The sequence below is a fragment of the Xiphophorus hellerii genome, chromosome 13, assembly GCF_003331165.1.
Source record: "Xiphophorus hellerii strain 12219 chromosome 13, Xiphophorus_hellerii-4.1, whole genome shotgun sequence".
Lineage (NCBI taxonomy): Eukaryota > Metazoa > Chordata > Actinopteri > Cyprinodontiformes > Poeciliidae > Xiphophorus > Xiphophorus hellerii.
In genome coordinates this window covers 14343617-14365457 of record NC_045684.1, presented here as the reverse complement: position 1 = coordinate 14365457, position 21841 = coordinate 14343617, and the positions used below count along the sequence as shown (strand labels likewise).

At 36.5% G+C, this 21841-nt stretch overlaps 1 protein-coding gene across 6 annotated transcripts in view; it reads right to left on the bottom strand.

The window, feature by feature from the left end:
- The window catches only part of csmd3b (CUB and Sushi multiple domains 3b), a 642306-nt gene that overhangs the window by 103735 nt on the left and 516730 nt on the right, over positions 1 to 21841 (bottom strand). For all 6 annotated transcript variants that reach the window (XM_032580262.1, XM_032580264.1, XM_032580265.1 and 3 more), the window contains 5 exons: positions 20407 to 20510; positions 19591 to 19703; positions 2991 to 3173; positions 2462 to 2788; positions 1356 to 1550 (listed from right to left, as the gene is read on the bottom strand). In XM_032580262.1, coding sequence (XP_032436153.1) covers positions 1356 to 1550; positions 2462 to 2788; positions 2991 to 3173; positions 19591 to 19703; positions 20407 to 20510 — 922 coding nt within the window. The remainder of the gene's footprint in view (positions 1 to 1355; positions 1551 to 2461; positions 2789 to 2990; positions 3174 to 19590; positions 19704 to 20406; positions 20511 to 21841) is intronic.

The following is a 21841-nucleotide window of genomic DNA, read 5'->3' as shown; positions in this document are numbered from 1 at the left end:
TTACTTGGGTTTGTAAAAATTGGACGAGAAAAATTGCAATGACAAAATTAGTATGAGTCTTTACAACCTGGAGCAATATTGCCAAGGCTCATTTATACAAAATGGAAGTTTCTATTAACAGCAGCTGTCAGCTACAATGGACATGTCCTGACTTAATATCGTACAGTGTGCATTTGTATTTAGCTCTGTTTTTTGCTGACACCCCAGAATAAAGTCCAGTGTAACCAAACTGCCTCCAGATTGTCATTTGATTCATAAAAAAGGTTAATCAGTGTGCAGCTTATTCTCAGTTAAAATACGGTTGCTGTGTATTACAGGCAAGGGGAGCATTATTAATTGAGGCAGGACTCGATTAAACTCTGGAGTCCTGCCTCGATTAGGAACTCTGGAGGAATTGCTGAGAACCATTGCTCAGGTCAAAGAATCTGTCAACAGGACAAATATGTGCACAACATAAATCCAGCCATTCTGATAAAGGAAAAAAGCCATACAACATCTTGTTTGCAGTTTGCAGTAGGTGACCCAGCAAACATGTGGAAAAAGCAGCTCTCAGACGAGACTACTATTGTTTGAACTATATGCTGTATATAGTAGAGAGCTGACATTAAAAATCCCCCCCCTGAACAACACAATACTACCCAGCATCATGCTGTGAGGATGCTTATCTTCTGCAGCAGCAGGGAAGCTGGTAGGAGTTGATGACTGAAAGATTAAGCTAAATATAGGCCAATCCTGGAAGAAAACCTGTTGGAGGCTGCAAAAAACTTAAGGATGGGGTGAAGGTTCACCTTGTAGCAAAACAGCAATTATATGCCTAGAGCTAAAGAGGCATCTACATTATTTAGATCAAAGTATACCTAAAAATATGACCTAGATTTTATTTTTTTTTTTAAATAGTAATCTCAGAAAGCAATTAAAAAATAATGTTCCATTGCTCATTCAGAGAACATTTAAATATTTTGCAACTCTAAAAATAAAGATCCCCAAAGATGTTTGGGGCTTTAAATCCTTCAAAGAGGTCAGTGCAAAATCATTGACTCAGGGGACCAGATTACAAATGGATACCATACCTTAACAACCATGTATTCTTTTCCTTCTACTTCACAATTAAGTGCTCATTTGTGCTGATCTTTCACTCAAAGTCCGGTCAGTTTTAATGTGTCAGATACTGAAAAAGTTCACAGGGTATGAATATGTTTGCGAGCTACAGGAACTGACACTCCTCATGTAACTTCCTTCTGTTTTACGCTTCTTTTCGACAGCAAAAAAGTATAGTGCAGTAGTGCATAATGATATCTTGGATGACATACTGGTCCTTATATAATAGCTTAGCCAGCAATCTTGCCATTATTTACCTTCACATTTAGGAATGGGCCCACTCCACATGACTTTTCCCCGTTCTAGCTGACAGGAGATGGTCTCGGTTCCCTGGGTTTTAATGAAACCGTCCTCACACACCACAGAGATGGAGCTGCCGAGCTGGAAGCTGTCTCCAAAGCGACGAGCATTGATGGGAATACCAGGGTCCGGACACTCATTGTGGCCAAACGCTGTAAATATATATGTTTTAAAAATCATAATTACAAGAAGACATGTATACAATGATATTTTTGAGATTAGAAAAAATTATATATATAAATATGTAGGAAAGGTAATTTTACAATTTAAATGTTTGTCTTTGTTTTGATGGCATTTCAAAAGCCCCATCATAAATATTCATGGAAAATGACAGCTTCAATCTTTTGTTCTTTCTTTGTTCATTTCCTTTCTTTTTACACCTCTGCTGATTGTTTCCGATACTCCAATAACCGGCTGCTAGCAAAAGTCCATATTTTCTTCCCTCATAACGTCTGCTTCAGTCACAAATGAAATGAAATTTGTGATTTCATTTAATTTTCTTTTTTGCCATCTTTCATGCACCACTCATGCATAAAATGTTGCTGCATCATTTCCATGATTTTTATAAAAAAAAGAAAAAATCTGGTTAATTTAAGTTTTACAGCACTAAGCAGAAGCTTGGAGAAGTGCCTGGCTGCTGATTATTGTTGAGGTAGATTAAACATTTTTAAAAGCTATAAAACAAATTTTGACATTAAGAAGTGACCATAAATCTCATGCTTGCTCTATATGGTATAATGATAGATTGGTAGATTATGAACCTTACTGTAATTTTGTGTCTTATTTACTATGCATTGGCGTTATATAGCAGTTTATGCCATTTGTGGATAATTACTTTGACTAAGGTTTGTTGGAGTTTCTCCACATTCATGTCAGTGAATTTGTTTCTCACTTGTTCTTTAATTTTTTATTTTTTCGATGAGGGCATTAAAACCTCCTTTTAAAGATATTTTAGCCTAATTTATGTTGTTAGGCTCTATTTAAATGAATTCTTGATTTTATAGAATTGGCAGTCATCAGACTTGGGTGTGGTTTCAAAAGAAGAGCTGGAACTGAAACATACTGCTGTAAGTGATATTAAATCCTCTCCCAGACATGGAGTGATCGGCCTGAAATTCCAGCCTCAGAGTGTTGGTGTTGGACGTCAGGTGGGATGGACTCTCGGCTCCGGAGAACCTCCCGATGACAGGGGCATCATTTGTCTCGCCATCTTTCACAGTCAGGGAATCGTATGGTGCCTCAAGGTCGAAATCATTAAATGCCAAGTGGATTCTCGAGCCTGGATCAGACTGAATGAGCCAGACACAATTCATGTTGTTCCCGTAGCCTTCTGGGTAATCTGGGGAGAGGACTGTTCCTGAGGGAGCTGTGAAGTTGGACATGCAGGGGACTGCAGGAGGAAGAGGGAAAACACACACGCGCACACAGATAATTTCTGTTAAATATTCATCTTCTGAGCGTCATCGGTCATCAACTGCCCTAGGCCATAATAATCTCTGTCTTGTCACCATGGTGACAGGTCAGAGAGAAAGATATCAAGAACATGCCAGCCCAGATGTCATGAATTATTTCCATCTACTTTTAGTGCTTACATATACATATGGGTATGTTCGCAGACCACTGGTTGTTATCTTGGCAGGAGATGGTTTTTTCTCCGATCAGCTCAAAGCCAAACTGGCACTCAAACCTCAGGATTCCCCCGTTTGAGAAGCTGTCGCCCTCTCTTACTCCGTAGAGAGGGGTCCCAGGGTCACCGCAACTCTCTTTGTCTATTTCTGGAATGACACAGATTCAATAGAAGACAAACATCTGCACAAATCTCAGAGGCCTGAATTAAAGAACCATTTCGGACAAGGAACCTTATCTGAACCAGAGAGCCATTTTTACATTTATTTCAATAAAGAGATGTGTGTAGTTATAATTGTACAAAGCATGCTTAAATGTTGCCCACATTTGTAGTATTAACTGCTAAAAAGATTGCAAATACAAAATGATAAACAGATTTTTTATAGTTGCTTTGAAGTCACACACCACAAGACATTGGCAATAGATGATCGTTTTTGTTTGGTCAGTCTGGAGTGTGCCATAAGGTTTTCTGAACAACCCAAATCTCATTAAAATTAGATTGTATTATATGGATATGATTAGCTACTGTAACTATAGATTGTTGCAAAAGTGCATAAAACATTTTACCACCTTAACACAAGCCAACAAGGAGCTTTTTATGAAATAACTGGCAATAACTTTCTGACTTTTCTCCTGGTTATAGACAAGCATCTTTCAAGGATAACAGATTTTGCAAAACTTTGCCAGTTGCCTATTTAAACTGCTATCATATCAAAAAGTGAAGGAACTAAATTGCCTTTAAAAAGGGCTATTAAAATAATGTGCTGCAGATGTTTGAGGTGCTACACAATATTTAAGCAAAGTGGATTTATTTTTTCAGAGCTGTAGTATAAACCGACTAACTCTGGTCAGTGGATGATTGGTGAATTAATTTTGTGCAGAGCTACAGTGATGGAGTTGCTGATCATTTCCACCCCCTGTCCTCATTTTTACCTGGTGCTTCTGCAGACCTTTGCCAGAGACAGCTGGGAATGGCAGATAAACCGCTGCAGCATCCTACTGTACATGCACAAAATCTCTCCTACATGTTCACATTGAAACTGCAATATCAGGTGGTCAAGCTCTGCTTGAAGGCAATAAAAATATTACAAATTTGCACTGAAATGTATGAACAAATCATTATGTGTCTATCTTAAAGAAAACAAACTAGCTGCCATCTTGCAGCTAGTTTCAAGTTCTAAAACTTGAAAAATTTCCAAGTTTTAGAAATTTACAATGTGGGGAAAATAAGTATTGAACACATCCTCAGTAAATAAACATTTCTAATGGTCTAATAGAAATGGAAATCATAGAAATACTCATAATACAAAAAACAGCAAAAAAAATCCATGAATTGGATTTAATAAGGTGTAACAAACTTCAATGATAAATATTTAACCGTTTTCCCTATTATGTCATGCAAAAATAATAAACTTCAATGTATTTCAGTTGGATCTTATGTAATAAACCAACACACATGTCTAGTTGTACAATAAAATGAAAAGGGACATGGCTTTCAGTACTATTTACAAATATAAATCTGAAAAGGGTGACCTGCATTTTCATTCATCCTTGATTACTTAGACTTCTGAAGCCATTGGTCTGCATAAAGTCCAATGCAGACCAAGGCCTACAGAAGTCATTAAGTTAGTAACCTATCACTGCAAACCTACCAAGGCTTTAGTGTTTAACTAAACTGACTATGTGAGGTGTGCTTTGATTAGAGAAGCATACAGTAGGCTCATTGTAACTGTAAAGTGTGCACAAAATTGACCTTTTTGGAAGAGTGGAAAGAAGACATAAGAAGCTCTAGATCCTGGGAGAAAACCTGTTAGAGGCTACAAAATACATAAGATTTCCTGAAAGGAGGTTAACAACAACCCTACACACACAGCCAGAGCTGCACTGAAATAGTTTAGGTGAAAGCATGTACAGTACAGACCAAAAGTTTGGACACACCTTTCTAATTCAATGGGTTTTCTTTATTTTCATGACTATTTATAAGGCAAGAAATCCCACTTATTAACCTGACAGGGCACACCTATGAAGTGAAAACCATTTCAGGTGACTACCTCTTGAAGCTCATCAAGAAAATGCAGAGTGTGTGCAAAGCCGTAATCACAGCAAAAGGTTGCTACTTTGAAGAAACTAGGATATAAGGGGTATTTTCAGTTGTTTTACACTTTTTTGTTTAGTGCATATTTCCACATGTGTTATTCATAGTTTTGATGCCTTCAGTGTGAATCTACAATGTCAATAGTCATGAAAATGAAGCAAACTCATTGAATTAAAAGGTGTGTCCAAACTTTTGGTCTGTACTGTACATGTGTTAGAATAGCACAAAGACCAGACATAAATGGAAATGTGAAGCAGTGGCAAGTCTTTTCACCTTTATATTTGTAAATTATTTTTTTTATTTTTTTTTATTTCCATTTCCAAATGTTTCATAGTTATGCAATTGTGTGTTGGTCTGTATCATAAAATCCCAATGGAATACAGTATTGTACTTGTAGCAGGCCCTAGTGGAACGATATGGAGGAAGTCTCCTGCTCTGACAAAGGCATTCCTTCAGCAGTATAAGGGAAGCCGGTCAGAGTTGATGGGATGACGGATGGAGCTAAATAGAGGGCAAACCTCAAAGAAAATTTGTGGTTACAAATTACTTGAAACTGGGGAGGAGGTTCACCTGTCTGCAGGAAATTGATCTGCCAAAAGTTGGTTCCATTTTTCTTAATGACATTTTACATTAATATCGATGTTCCAGTTACAAGTAAGTATTTTCTATAGAAATTCTACTTGTCACACAAGTGTGTCTCTATTACTCTGATTAGAGTGTTGTGTGTCGGATTTCTTAACATATAATTTCTATTTCCCCATGTCTTCTACTCCTTTATTCTCCTCTGTTCCTCTCCCGCTTTCAGTATTATTTACAGAGGTGGCCCATGGCAGGAACAAGGCTTTGTACCTTGTGTGTGTTTCACTTTAGTATATGTACTGTGTGTGTCTGTGAGCTGGCGTGCATGTTTGTGATGTATTGCATTAATTTCCATTATGACATCGTCTTTATGAGACCCGCAGACTCAACCAATCACAGTCGGCCCTAGCACATACACACACAACGACACACATACTCTCGTAGCGTAAGAATGGAGAACAAATTGCTTCGGAGAGAAAACAGGCTTAGAGTTGGAGCATTCCTGTAGAGCGACTCCTTTTCCCTCTCTTCACACACACACACATGCTCACCCCAGCAGCACACACACTCATAAACAAACCAATCACACTCCCACAGTCAGTCTCTGTCTTTGATATGTACACACTGTGCACACATACACACGTGAATAATCCTATTGTATTTGTAACAACAAGGCTGACAGATTCACAAAGGGGATTAGGGCACTTAAAGAGGAACGTCGTGTATGTGTGAGTGTGAGACACAAATTCAATGTGTGTGGTGGCAAGTTAAAATTTTTCCCTCTGCGATTGTATATTGAGCTTCATTCCATTTGGTTCCACAACATTCCATCATATCCACACCATATTGTTCATGGGAAAACATATGTTGACGTTCAACCACACAGAATGCATATATATTGGGAAAAAACTCAGCACATACTAAGGATTTAGAGTGTAAGGTATACATTTCAGGAGAGATGAGACTTTTTTTGGTTGGCTGTTTCCTTTTTCGTCATCATTCTGAAATTGATTTCGGCACCGCATTCGGAATTCTGATGGAATGCTGAAGTCAGTTTCCGCAGGGTGATGTTTAATATATTCCAGAAAGGGCCACCTGCTGTGCTTCATTCTCAGCTGTGTTTCCAAAATGATATCAAAGATGCAATAAACACATTAAACTTCACAGCATAATAATCTAATATGTCAACAATAGCCACAGGAGAAGAGCAATTGAGTACAAAGTCCATTAGTACTCCTGAACAGTGTGGGGAAGAAATGTGAACTTCAGCCACTCTAATTATGCTGTAGTTTTCTGATTCTTTGACCTGAAAGGGGGGGGGCTCAAATTGACTTGTTCACACTGCAGACATCAGAGAGGATGCTTTGCAGAATGAAAATTATCTCAGTTATTACACTGGGATTTTTTTCCTCACCTCTGCCAGGCTCAAAGCAGGGATTCAGATGAGATTTTGACAATTGATTTAATGGGAAGTGAGTATTAGAAAAAAAATGCATCAAATTTCATCTTCATAAATCTCTCTGTATTTCTTGTTTTGTTTAAACATCAAAATAACAGACAGATAAGTAACACTTTTAGGTGTTTAACTCAAGTAATCCACACATGCAAAAAAATTAGTACAAATTCATTAACAAATCAGCTTATACGCTATCCCCTACGCCGTGGTGGCGTAGGGGATAGCGCGACCCGTATTTGGAGGCCTTGAGTCCTCGACGCGGCCGTCGCGGGTTCGACTCCCAGACCCGACGACATTTGCCGCATGTCTTCCCCCCTCTCCTTCCCTGTTTCCTGTCAGCCTACTATCATATAAGGGACACTAGAGCCCACAAAAGACCCCCTGGAGGGGTAAAAAAAACACAAAAAAAACAAAACAAAACAAATCAGCTTATGAACTAGAATGAAACAAAGAATATGTATTGGAATCATGAACAAAGGTAGGTGCAAAATTACCGTAAAGCCAATAAAATATTTGTTTATTTAGTCCTAACTAATATGATGATTTCTCATTACCAAAGTATTGCAAAAGAAGTTTTCACAAGACATTTCAACACAATACAGTGAACTGCATTAGGGTATGTGCATATTCACAGTGCAAGACTCCACTCTACTGCCGAAGAAAAAGCGTTCAAACGCTTATGCAAAATTTGCTGTGAAGTATAGAGCAAAATTAAACACTTCAAAGTTTGGAAGTAGAAACAACATGTTGTGGGGTTATTTTTCAGAACATGGTAAAGGCAAAATTCATGTAATTAAAGAAATGATAAAGGAACCAGGATACATTTAGCTCAAATCTAACCAACCATTGGTTTCAGATTTCTGCAAAGAATTAAAGGTAAAAGGACATAATAATAATAAACTGATCTTGTATAATGCTTTTCTAGTTCCACTTGCCACTGAAGCCACTTTTACACCAGGGTCACATTCCCACATTCATGAACCGATGTGCAGATACTTAGACCACTTAGAATAAAATGTCAGCCTTGGGGTACATTGACATGTCAATCCCACATGAGATGGCTGGGTTTCACACCTGACTTTAAATTACAAGAACCTCTTGTAATTAATTTGCTACATGACTGCAGTTCATTAACCATGATTCATGGACTAATTTGTTTGGGTTTGTATTTTTTGGTGAGAATTTATGTAGCTGTTCACCACATCTGCTGTGATTTTTATTTCAAGAGGCCAATAAGAAATATATATTTATTAAGAAAAACATAAATCTGTTCAATCTCAATACTATGTATCTACAATATCTATAACTCCAAGTGAACGCCACAAAAACTAAGAACAACTGGCTTCCATTCTTTGACATAGACACAAAATGATCCTTTCTAATGAAAAAAAAAATCCTCCCAGACTCTGGTGTATGACCTTGTATTAAGCCTGAAATTCAAGCATCATCAGAGGGTTTCACAGTGTACATGTCATGTCATAAACTGTGCAGAAGGGGCAGGCGAGAGAACAGCAGTACCCATATCTCGAGGGCATTCTTGCCATTTTTTTCCCCAACTGGTATGGAACAGTTGCTTCCTTCACCGATCTAAAAACATGTCATGAAACCTAAGTGAACACTGAACCAAACAAATGTGGGTGTACATCTAGCCCTAAGTGCACAATGTAATATCAAAGCAAGAAAGTAAACCAATTAAACCCTGCCAAGACTCTACTTAGGAAAGGTTAAAGCTGCATTTTTCAAATATCGCCTCAGCTTAAAGTAAACACAAAGAGCCTAATGAGCTCTAAACCATCTGGTGTTTCCTCTCAATGAGCTTTTCAAATTATTCATTACCACTGAAAATGGCATCTTGTATGTACAAAATAGGGACAACATTGCCTGGTAAATCACTGTCCATTTCATTTATCTCCCTAGTTACCAAATGCCATATGCATTTGGAATGCGCAATGTGTACTTTTAATTTGCAATGGTAGTAACAGTGCCATTATAGCACAGGGTTTTCAATGAGTAAATGGCAAATTTGGTGATTCAGTGCTACTGAACATCCAGAATATTATACAAGTCAATAATTCATGTGTAGAAAATGAAACTGTGTATACGCTGCTGTGATTAAGTAAGTGCTGCCTTTCACAGGTCGCCCTCTGGAGCACACGCATATGTACACTTGCTGAGAAGGAAGCAGCCAGCCATTTTTGTGCTGTTTGTCCCCACTTCCAAGGTTATACACCATGCATCTGAACCACATCTATTGTTACGTAGTGAATTAATATTTCATGCTTTTGTGTTTCATGAAATGTTTTGTGTTGGGTAATAAAAGTCACGCAAGACTGAGGACAAGGAGAATAAAATGAGATTTGCATTAGAAAATGTACAACATGAAAAAAAGCCTACTGAAACTGTCTTTATAACCTGAGATAACCATTTGATGGGCATGTCTGTGAATGTAATGCGCTTTTACAACAGTTGTTTATGATTATAATCCATTCTGTCGTTAACCAGCAGGAAAACAGTTTATGTGATATTTCAGCATTCATAAAATAAACTATTGCTTGTTTATGTTAGGAAATAAAATGGCCTATTCCTTGTTTTGTTGGCAATATGCAAATGAGAACCTGTATTATGGATAATTAACAGTAAACGTTTTTTTTAGTTAAGGTAACTAAACTATTCCCCTTCAGCATTTTGGACATCTGCAGTTGTGGTCTTTTCATCCATAAACCTTTTTTGAGGATAAATAAAAAGAGCTTTCTACCTAAATTGTAAAGATACAAAAAAGCAAAGGGGCAAAAACAACAATTCCTCCAAATTTCAAAATCCAAAATAAAAGATATCTTGTGTCAAATAGTCACACAATTGGTGTAAAATTGTTTGAGTGGTGGTGCTTGTTAACAAATTAGTGCCTTCTCAAATATTTATCAGTTTATTTAACTCTAAACACTGGAAAACTCTTGTGGGAAGCTCTAAGCTGGTAACCCAAATTATATCTAATGTTAAGGATTTATAATTGATACACAAAGAACTTGCCATAAGGATGCTGTTACATGACTTGGTATATTCTACCACTTACACTATGCTGCTGCTATATGACCAGAAACCATCTGGTGTTTCCTCTCAATGAGCTTTTCAAATTATTCATTACCACTGAAAATGGCATCTTGTATGTACAAAATAGGGACAACAGGGCCTGGTAAATCAGGCAATGTTGATCACAAACAGGTGATCAGCCAGGTGGTAGACTAGGAACTATTTTGAACAATGTAGTCAATAACCTATGTATACAACCTTTATTGTGCTCCATTTCTTTGAAGCTTATCACTCTAAGTACACATGCTTAGTAAGGATGTAACGATACAGTCAATTCACAAAATAGGTCAATGTATTAAACACTGAGTTCATGACAATAAAATGGGAAGAGATTTTGGGAGGAAACCAATTTTATTTTCACAGCTGAAGAGAAAGTTTCACAAATCTGAACCTGTGGCAATCAAATGCAGTCCAGACATCTGAAATGAAAAAATGAAAATGCTGCCAATCAAGTAATTAAAAAATCTTTAGGGCTTCTTGTACGCTAAAGTAGTCATCTCAGTAAGAAGTCTTTATTTACTTAACAGCAGCTGAATAACACTTTGCAAGATGATTGATGAATATGCTGCTCTCAATAGTCTCCAACAATAGTGTTAGATAAAAGATAAAATAGTCTTAGAATGAAGAACGGAAAATTCTAACACTAAACACAATGACTCATTATAGGAAAATATGGTGAAACTCAATTTGTGCAAATATTGGGACAGTAGGTGTTTTATTAGGGTTATAACAATTAAAAGATACATGAAAGTGATCATGCATGGCGTCATGTTTCTGTCAACTGGGTTTTAATTTATCCACTGCTACTGGTTTCAACATCTACTTCTGCAAATCTCACTCATCAACTGCTCATTTTTAATGAATGTAATAAAGGAACTATATAATCTAGCTTGGACCATTTCTAACTGATGGTCCTTATATCTTGTTTCACAGACCTCATGTCTGGCATCTTAAAAGATTCATCACACACCGCTGCCTCCCTGGCAGTCCAATCAATCTGAGGTGTCTTTAATGGCCACATCCCTTGTCAAAACAATGCGTCAGTGAGTAGTGGACGAGTGAGGGCAAATGTGCACCTGTGTCTGTTTCAAATGGCAGGAATTATCTAGTACTCCAAAGTGGAGCAGCGGGTTTTCTCCTAACATTCATTTCTACATCAATCCAACTGGCAGCTGTTCCCTTTGAATTATAGAAAGCAGTGGTGGAGTTCTCAAAATCTCCACACTGGTGAAGCACTTAAACTCTCCCAAGCAAGATGAGGTGGTGAGTATGGAACATGGTTGTAGGTCCTGAGGGATTAAATCACTGATCACACAAAAACAGAAGAGGAGCTGAAATTGGTGCTGGCCACACATCAAGCCTCTAAATGTATTTGTTTTATTGTTGAAAATAGAATTGGCAAAGTTAATATTACATTCCTTTATGTAACTGATTTTGTGAAAGAGCATGATCCGAAAGCTAAACAGGTCTAGATAATTTAGTACCAAGATTTCTTGTGCCAGCTTTCTGTTTCATTCAGGTGCACTTAAACACACTTGGAATATTTTGAAGAAACAAAGGAACAAAAAATTTAAATATGCAAAAAGTCAAAGACTTTCAAAATGACAGGCAATAATGTCAGATCTAGCCACCCAAGCAAGTTCATCCAGAGAGCAGACCGTGAGATGCTAAAAAAAAGTATCCCAAAATCCTTATACGGGATGTACAGTAGGTTCTTACTTTTAATATACTTATGTTAACCTTTATAATCAAAAGGAGACTGTACAAGCATAACTTTGAAGAAAGGTGTACAAGAAGGAAACCTGTACTCTAAGAAAAACACAAAGTCCTGTCTCAAGTTTGCCACAAAGAGTGAAGACAAATATCACAACCCCTAGAACAATGTTTCCTGTACATATGAGTCTAATCTGAGTTATTTAGAGACTTAAGCAAAGGGAATGCTTGCCTTAAATCAAACATAACATTCCAGGACAAGTTTCTTCGCTGCAAAGCATAGAGCTGTTTGTCTGAATGTTGGGAAATCTTTGTTGCAGTATGACATGACCAGTTCTCCAAAACAGAATCTATCATAAATTCTACTGTGTATGGTGTTTACGGAAATATGACCATCTGTAAAATAACAGCCATTAGGAGGTGGGCTTACTTTCCAAGAATATTGGAAAAAATTGGTAGATATCTTACTATGGCTATTTTTATCAATGGGTGTTTAAGATTGGCTAATAAATGTAGAGCATTCAAATTTCTTTTTAGCTTTTTTATTTATTTGGTTTATGGCAATTTCTTGCTGTTTACCTAAAGTAAAATAAAAATTCAGGTTTACCAACATCACAAGAGTTATGTTTTCATGTATTCATAAAAAATATAGATTTTTTTTCATTTTAAAAAGTTGATAAATGATTTGTTTGTTTCCCCTCTACCCCTCAGGTTGTATTTTTTTTCTTTACGGCTGAAAATTGTGGACAATGTTAGAAAGTCCACAGATCACACTAAAGGGACTTACCCTTTCCCACATAAACCATTTAGCTGAAATGCCTAAAGCATGCCTTTTCTTTATTCACATAACAACATTACCATATAAAGAATTTGCATAATGCATGGCCGATGGCTATTTTGGCACATCTTAAACTAATAATAAGAGGCTATTTTGCACCTAGTTATTTTTGTCTCCTCAGCTGAGGTGCCGAAGCAGACCATAGGAAAACTTATCGAATATTAAATTGTTAAATGCATTCTAAAAGATCGTCAAAAGGGAAATGATAAATCAGCAATACAGCATGAAACAGTCTAAATGGAAATGGTAAGGCAAAAATGTACTGGTACAGGGCAGTTCACCTAAACTGACATGTCAGGCAGGAAAAGCATGAACAGGGGAAGCAGCCAAGGACTCATAACAATTCTGGAGGTACAGCAAAGATCCACAGCTCAGATGTGAAAGTCCTTTGACAGGACAACTCAGTTGTACAAATCTGGCTTTATGAAAAAATGTCAAGATGACCCCCGCACCCCCAAAAAAAGAGTTAAAACGTGCTGAGTGCAGTTTCCCAAAAGCCATGGGACGCATTGACAATTTGGAAGGTGATCCTCTTGTCAGATGAGATCAAAACTGAGTTGCTTGACCCAAATTTAAAATCCTATGTGAGGTGAAAAAGTGGCACAGCAGATCACCCTGAACACACAAAAGCAGTGCTGTAATGTAGTAGTAGCATGTGCTGGGCAAAGCCTTTTCCTCAGCAAGGGAAAAGAAGTAAACCTAAAAAACATTAGACTGTGGCCCAGGTTCACTTTGCAACTGGACAATGACCCAAAAACATACAGCCAGAGCTAAAAAGGAATTGAATTAGATAACAGCTTTTTATGTGTTACAATAGCGTAATTAAAAATTCAAATCTTAATTTAATTTAGAATCTGTAACAAGACTTTAAATTTGCCGCAGATCAATGACCTCCATACAATATAAGCCTAAATTTCTGTCTGCAAATGTACAGAGTAGGTAGAGATAAACAAAAAATCGAAAGTGATATACATAGATACATATTCATGCATAGAGGTGTGACTGATATGTTTTTTGAAATATTCTTTGGCAGCCAACGGTGCCCAGTGATCTTAACAAACCTGTTCAGGAAGAAATAGTACCATCCACAGCTAAAGCCTGTCTGTAGCGCTTCAGGAAGGCTTATTCAGTTTGTCACAAAGGCACCCACCCACCAACTTTATGTGCAGCCTCTTATGTAGGACTATACTTTGATTTTAAGAACCCAGTTCGACTCAATACTGGGAAAATGACCTCCTTGCCGGTTTCTACTTTTGTAGCATATTTGGTGACATGCAGTACCCAATTTCACAACAGATATCGTGAAGCAATTTTCTGCAATCTACTCTTAGTCTACTGGAAGGAAAAGTGGTTATATGAGAGATAAGTATCTCAGCAGGATGTTGTTCATAGTTGTTTTGATGCGATCACAGATCATAAAAATTATTCATAATCAACTATTGGTCCAAATGTCTATCGGTGGAATAGGTTGTAGTATATTTGTTGTTTCTATATTTTTTATAGCTATTTGTCTTCATAATTTAATACAGTAGTTAAGGAGCCAATTTTCCTCACCTCTGACCATTTGCAAATATTTTCAGATTCAAACAATGTGTCTCTGAAATGGTAGAGGAAAGCTTGAACGGGTGAATGTATTATCTAAATAATACAATTTGAGGTTAAAATAAATAATAGTTGAGGTTGGAGAAGTGAAAAAGGATGCCAATTCAGGTCTTCAAAAAGTTGAAGACTGAAAGTAATAACATTGTTAAGAAGTGAAATGAACTGTGTGCATGTACAGTATGTGGACTGTGTAAGATTTGTATGCCAGCCAAAAGGGGTTGAGTCAAAAGGCTCCTTGGTGGCCTTGGCTTTAATAATAAATGAATGGTGACACAAAAAACAGACAAATGCAGAAACTGTGAGAAACATAGAATCACAGAGACAGATGAAGACCAAACAAGTTCAAAAGAGCAAAAAAAAAAATGCCATGGAGGTCATTTGACAAACAACACTAAGGATAAGGAATTTCTGAAAGAGACAATGTGAGAGCGAGAGAAATAGAAAAGGGGGAGAGATGTGGAACAAAAAAAAAAAACACTCCATTAGAGAGAACCTGACCGACAGGAAGGCAACAAGAGGATGGTGGATAGACAGATGTCTAATGAGGAAAAATGAGACTCACAGAGACAGAGTGAGGGGAACGGAGGGCGAATGTTAGGAGGGAAAGAGGTGAGTGACTTGTTGGTAGTGCTTCGTTGGCTCACAGATGGAAGAGCTGTCCAACACACATGCACTCATATAGAAACACACAAACACTGTACTATGTGCAGGTGAATTAGCAGCAAGGCTGCTGATAATGTTTATATTTCATAACCAAGGCCCAAGGATGTAGCTTTAGCAGCACAATCCCATACACATCTACCAAGCTTGTCTGTCCTCTTTGTTCTCCCATATTTGTCAAGAAAAAAAACATACATCTCACAAAACCACCCACCTTCATAGTAAATCTTATGGGTGATGAAGCCAGCCACTGTGGGGCAAACACATTTATCTTGCACTGACTGCTGATAGAACTTTTGTCCAGTATTTGGATATAAGTGAGAAGGTTACCATTATTCATTGGCTAATTGTTAAATGCATATTCAGATACTCTGTATGGATTACATTTCAGTGCACTGGGATTCTGAAAACTAATAATTCAACGAAGATCTAATAGGTATAATTTTTTTAACATGTAGAATATAAAAACCCCAAATAATCATAAGCAATATTAAAAGATACCTCAAAGTAATTGATCCAACATGTAAGGACAATTTGAAAAAAAAATTTAAAAAATAAAAAATAACGTAATTGTTCTACTGAATACTGAGTAGAATAAGGTTTCAAGAGTGCTTTAAAACCTCCTGACTCAGGAGCTATCACCCTTGTAAAGTTGTAACAAAAGAACATCAACATAAAAATCTTTTACTGTCAAGCTAGTAACAGAGTTGAACTGTGCTTGCTACACATTTCAACCCCGAAACAGACAAACTTTCACAAAAAAAATTAGTAAGTGAACATAAAACAAAAACCCTCAAACAATCTCAAACAACTTTGACATTGTTTCTCCTCGGTTTTTATCTCTGGATCAACTATGTCTTTTGAAAACAGTGGGGCGGTGCAACATGGTCAAGTCCTGCTCAAATCCATTAATGCCAGAGTATTAAAAGGGGGGTGGCATCTGCTTTGTCTAAGACTTGGTTCAGTTCAGTCAAATGACAAAGGGAATGAAAAGGTAAGATCATGGTGACCAAGCAAATGGCAGAATAAAAACATTGATGACGAAAAGAAGAAAGAGGCCCAAAGCAAGAATTATGTATTGAACAGAGCTCTGTATAGTATATGTCCAAGTGGTAAGGCAGGTAAAATGAAAGTGAGCTAATATGTTTTGTCATTTAATTTTGTTTTATATCACCACATATATTGCATCTTTTCATATTACCTCTTCTTTTACACATTTAACCATTTTTATGGAACTCAGAACAGTTTCAGACACAAAAAATAATTTCTTAAGTTCATAACTTAGCATTAAAGATGTGCTAAAAGTATTTCTCATCACTCTCTTTGCCTCTTGTGGCATGACAGAACATACAGACTATATGGGAAAATGCTGGCAGATAAATATACATGCTAACTTTTAGTTCCATATTTCAATTTTACTCTTTTCAGGAAACTACTGAATTTTAATACAGGCATCAAGCTGAAAGTAGATGTTTTCCAGCTTCATTTTGATGCACAGACAGCAGGAGTTTGAGAAGATTCCAGCTGCCAACACCAGGCATTTGTCTCACCAGCTCTCTGACTCGACAATTCCTCCTCAATTTGAAAGCTTCCCTCCTCTCCCCCCACTGCCTGCTGTGACATGATTCTGTGTGGGTGATTATGGATTAAGGGGATCACTTTTAAATAATTTGTGCGAAATGAAACGGCTAGAGAAATATTTTTGCAATTAGAATGGACACCCACAATGATGTGAGACAAAGTTAGGTAATGACGAGTGATTCAGGAAGACCTAGATTTTTTTTCCCTTCACACCGTCTGAGTTTGTGTGAGAAATTTTAACATTTTCTGCTAATTTTAGAGATGAGAGTGAGCCAATGTCTGCTCTGTGACTAACAGTCATATAATAGAGACACTGTGAAGAAATTACAATTAGAATTCTAATTGCACATCTTGTTGCTTTACCCAGTGTGCAAATAATTATTTTATAACCTTTCAAAAAGTAACCGGGAAACTGACAGAATGAGGGGAAAAAAACAGCCTCTCAATGAACTGTTGTACTGTCTAACTAAAAATGTCACAATGACGCGACTGCAAAGTGATAAAGTGAATATTTTTAAGGTGTACGAAAAGTTATGTGAAACACTGCATAAACAAAAAGAACCAAAAAAAGATACAAATACTGTGGAGCTCTGAAACAGATTGGTCCTTTATAAATATTTATTTATCATGTTATATGCTTCTTTAATGGGACAAAAAACCATCAACGTAATCTTTATTTTAATAATATTAGGAATATTTTCTTGTAATCATGCTTGAACTAATCTTAGTTTAGGGTGTGTGCATGACGGGGTGGAGATGGGGGTGGGGAGATTGTTCTTGGCCAGAAAGGAGTGTGTTATGTTTTTCACTCCACTGAGAAAGATGGTATTTTTTTCCCTGTGTTTACTTCTTTGAGAGGAGGGTGACTGTTTTGTTCTTTCTATGTAGGTTAGGACTTATAGACGGTTGTTCCTTTTGATCAGAGAAGGCATTTGTTTGGTTTTGTGATCTCATTTATCTTGTTGAGGTATTTTTGGTTACGATTTTACTCTAATTTGGGAATTAGAGGTGTTAACCTGTTTTTTGTTTCTTTCAGGAGGCTCAAGTCACATTTATTAATGAACTCTATTATCATTATCTCTTGGACACCATCTGGAGACGCAACAATGGTAAAAGAGAAGAACTGTATCTGACAGCAATTTATAAAATTTAGTTCGAAAGTGATTGCATTGTGACTGAGTCATTTCCTTGTAAAAATATTGACAAAATTGTTTGTACTACTGAAAATTAACTGATTGAATTTGATTACAGTTCCTGCCTCAGAGATGACGCCTGAGGGGTTTCTTTGTATAGTACGCCCAATTGAACTCAAATCGATCAACCAAGCAGTTGGACTAAGTTACTGGATAATGGAGGATTTCTTTCTCTTTTTCTTTCACTATTTTAACATTGAATGTCAGTTGGTTGTGTGTTCATGTTCTTATATGCTACTTGTCAGAAAATGTCAGAATGGATGTATGTACAGTACAGACCAAAAGTTTGGACACAACTGTGTATCCAAACTTTTGGTCTGTACTGTACGTAGGATTTTTATTTTTTTTTATCCTGATGGTTTATGTGCTACTTGGATATATGAAATATTACTTGAGATAAATGAATCGTCTGTCTGTCTGTCTGTCTGTCTGTCTGTCTGTCTGTCTCTGTCTGTCTGTCTCTGTCTGTCTGTCTCTGTCTGTCTGTCTGTCTGTCTGTAATTGTCATAGGCTTTTTGGTCCTTAACAGAGGAGTGCCAACATGTTTTTGTCTGCATGTGTAAATCCACGGATGATGACATATGAATGAGACAAACAAAGTTAGTTTGTGCAGCAGAGCTCTTTCCCATGTTTCATGGAATGTGATCAAATGAACGACCCATCTATCAAACAAGAGAGTCAGAAAAGGTTAATATTTTTAGTACTTTTAAAGACAAGTTGACATCGAGGATAAATACTTTGTTCCCAGTTGATTTTAAGATAAAAGCACAGGTAGCAACGAAAGCCTTTATTTGATTTTATTTTTTTTTTAAATCCACATCATCCAACAAACCAAAAACTCACTTCGACTGTCTGATCAAAAGAGGTCACAGCTCTCATTCAATGGGAATTCAGGAAGAAATAATTTATCTAGGCATCAAAACACAAAACATATTTTGTGTTAAACTGAACCCAGCTGTTTCACCTTTCAGGTCAAACAAGAAATTAAATCACAAATTGATCCCAAATAGACAGAGATTTCAGAATCACATTCATACTGGCAGGTAAGCCTAAACTTACGCATACACTGGCAGATTTGGATTTAGAAAATGTATTCCATTCACTCAACAAGTTTGTTTCTGACAGCAAATGAGACGGGTATCTCTCAAAGGATTAAACAACAACAAAAAAAACTGTTTAAGGAGTAGAAAAATATGCATCTGTTTTTTATTGAAAATTATTTGTGCCTTTGTCAACAATCAAGGACAAATCAGCTGAGCAGACTTTATATGTTTCCACTGATATTTAATGATTTATTTTTGAAGATGAGCTCCAAGTCTTTTAGATTGGGGATACCTCTTTACAATCACCCTAAGTGTTAGCCTACTGCAGTCAGGATCCTGGCTTACCACCAGTCAGAAGAAACATGTTTATAAAATAAAAAGATTACTTTAAACTTAAATCTGTCATAAGTATAATAGTTTTTATCTTAACCGTAGTTGACTGTGAATAAGGTTTACTCAAATCAGCTTTAAACAACATAAATAAACACAACACTAACTGCATCTGGAAAAGATTCTATATGGGAAAAAATAGTTTAAGGGGAAAGATTTTCAGTATCTGAGATCAGTATCTGAACCCCAAAAATCTGGATTGGAGCATGTCTAGATCAGAATAAACCTAGCATGATGTCTAGTTAAAAAAAAGACCATGTTAGTACACAGTAGTAGAAAAGAAACAACAGCAAAACAAATGCTCACACAAATTCATGTTCATTCCTTACCTTTGTAGTTGATCTTAAATCCTATAGATCCAACACTCTCATCTGACTGGAGGTGGAGCCACATCTGGTGGGTCATGCTGACAATCAGGTCAGGCACAAAGCTGCCTGATAAGCTAGAGCACAAAATGCATCACTATTAAATTGCTGTCATCGTAATTACCATTATAAAAAGTACAATTTTCATCACTGCAATCAGTTTCTTAAGTGATCTTTGGAGTGTGAATAAATAGCTTGAAAATACTAAACTGGAACTCAAAGCTTTGAATAACACTTTAACACTTCTGAGTATTTTTGATTGAACTTATTAACAAAATAAAGATATACAATTTTAAAACTTTTCCAAGGTCATTGAACAGTCAAAATCAAATTACTTTTTATGCATTTATGAATCTTTAAAAAAAAAAAAAAAAAAAAGAATCACACATTCTATGAATCAAGTTGCCAAAAAGCTGAGCAACTTAAGTGATTTAAATTAAAATCAAGATCCAAAATGAAAAATAATGTTAGAAAAATTAAAAAAATAACTACATATAATATGTTTTTGTCTGATCTGTGATCGTGTGAAGTGACATAAAAAGCTGAAGTCTCTTAAAAACTTTTTTTGCTGTAAAAAAATTAACATTTGAAGGCAAGAATAACCATATAGCACATTCATATTGTTCAAGCAAAAGACCAATGCTGTATTGATGCTTTCGTGCTATACTATTTTCTTACAATATTTCTTAGGTTCTACTTTAAAAAATAGCACAAAAAGTGAAATGAATGATATTAAGCCAAGAAAATTAAATCATATTAGGAGGATAACATAATACTTACACCTGAAGTATAGTTGTAGGATCTCCCACCTCTCCTCCATCTCCTATAGTCAGAGTGTCATAGGCTATCTCTAGGTCAAACTCCTCAAAGTTGATTTGGATCACCTAAGACAAAAAATAAATGCATTCAAATTTCAGTTCAAAGAAATAAAAGGCTTCTTCGTAGGGATTTGTTTTTATTTTGTTGACCATTCAATGCACTTTTGCAAAAGTGGCATTCACCCATTCTTACACAAACCGACAAATGTCAATAGGATTATGTTCCTATGACAAAGACCCTTTGTTGTCTCGTGTTGGTGAACGTAGAGCCACCTATTCACCAGACGACTATTCTTCCCCAACGCGTCCAGCCATTTCATAAACATAAAGCTCTGAAAGGGACACTTCTAATTTGATTTAATGTGATTTAAAAAGCTACACTCAAACTTCCAATTGTCGTCATACTTCATCAGATCCATCAGTTTTAAGGTTGTTTGGTTTGTTGTCTGAGTTTTGTTTCTACACAGTAGAAGAAGATACCCACAACCTTTACTCCCGCAAATCTGAAAAATGTAGTTGTCCCAGTGTTCTCTATCATCTTAATAGTATTATTACAACAGTGCCACATTTTAATCTATTGTTTTGACTGATTCTGATAATTATTTCCAGAATAAGCAGTGTTTCATCTGCTTGGAAAATCAGGTCCATGACTTTCGTCAGTATGAAACATAAAAACTCATCTGACTAAAACATTAATTTAAACTACAATGTCAATGTACCAGGAAAAACTGTGCTCATATTCTTTTTCTAATTACACAGGTTAACATGGGTTTCCTGTCAAATAAAGTGCATCTGTCTCAAATGCCCAAAGATGAGCCATGTGAATTTCTTGATAAAGATTGAAGAGGAGCACCTATGTTCAGCAGTCAGAGCTGTGAGAAACAGCACACAGCTCTAAAGTCTGATCAGAAATTATTAAACCACACTTTCAGTTTCATCTAAGACCAGAGAGAAACACATTTGGCAGTAGAGAAGAGAGAATGGTGAGAGATTTGACGGAGGGAAAGGAAGAAGATGGAGGCAGATGGAAATGTGGAGGACAGAGGAAAAGAGCAATGTGGGGGAATAATGAGAACATCTTTGATGCTCTGAGAGTAGAGGTTGAGAATATTTCAAACTTGAATTTTGACCTGGGCCTCGGGGAAGATTAAAACTGCACTTTACCTCCTCCTTCCTTTTCCCTTATTTCAGATTTCCTGATTCAATATTCTGAGGGTGGACTTCAAAAATATCTAAAAAAACATCATACGGGCTCCTTTTATTTCTGTAATGCTAACACTGAGCACTGAATTTATTTTTGACAAGCATTTCAGTGTCCTTTTATTTCTCTATTTGTAATAAAATGCTAACTATCTTCCTTAGATTTTGTCCTAGCACTTTTCTGTTAATTTAAGCAC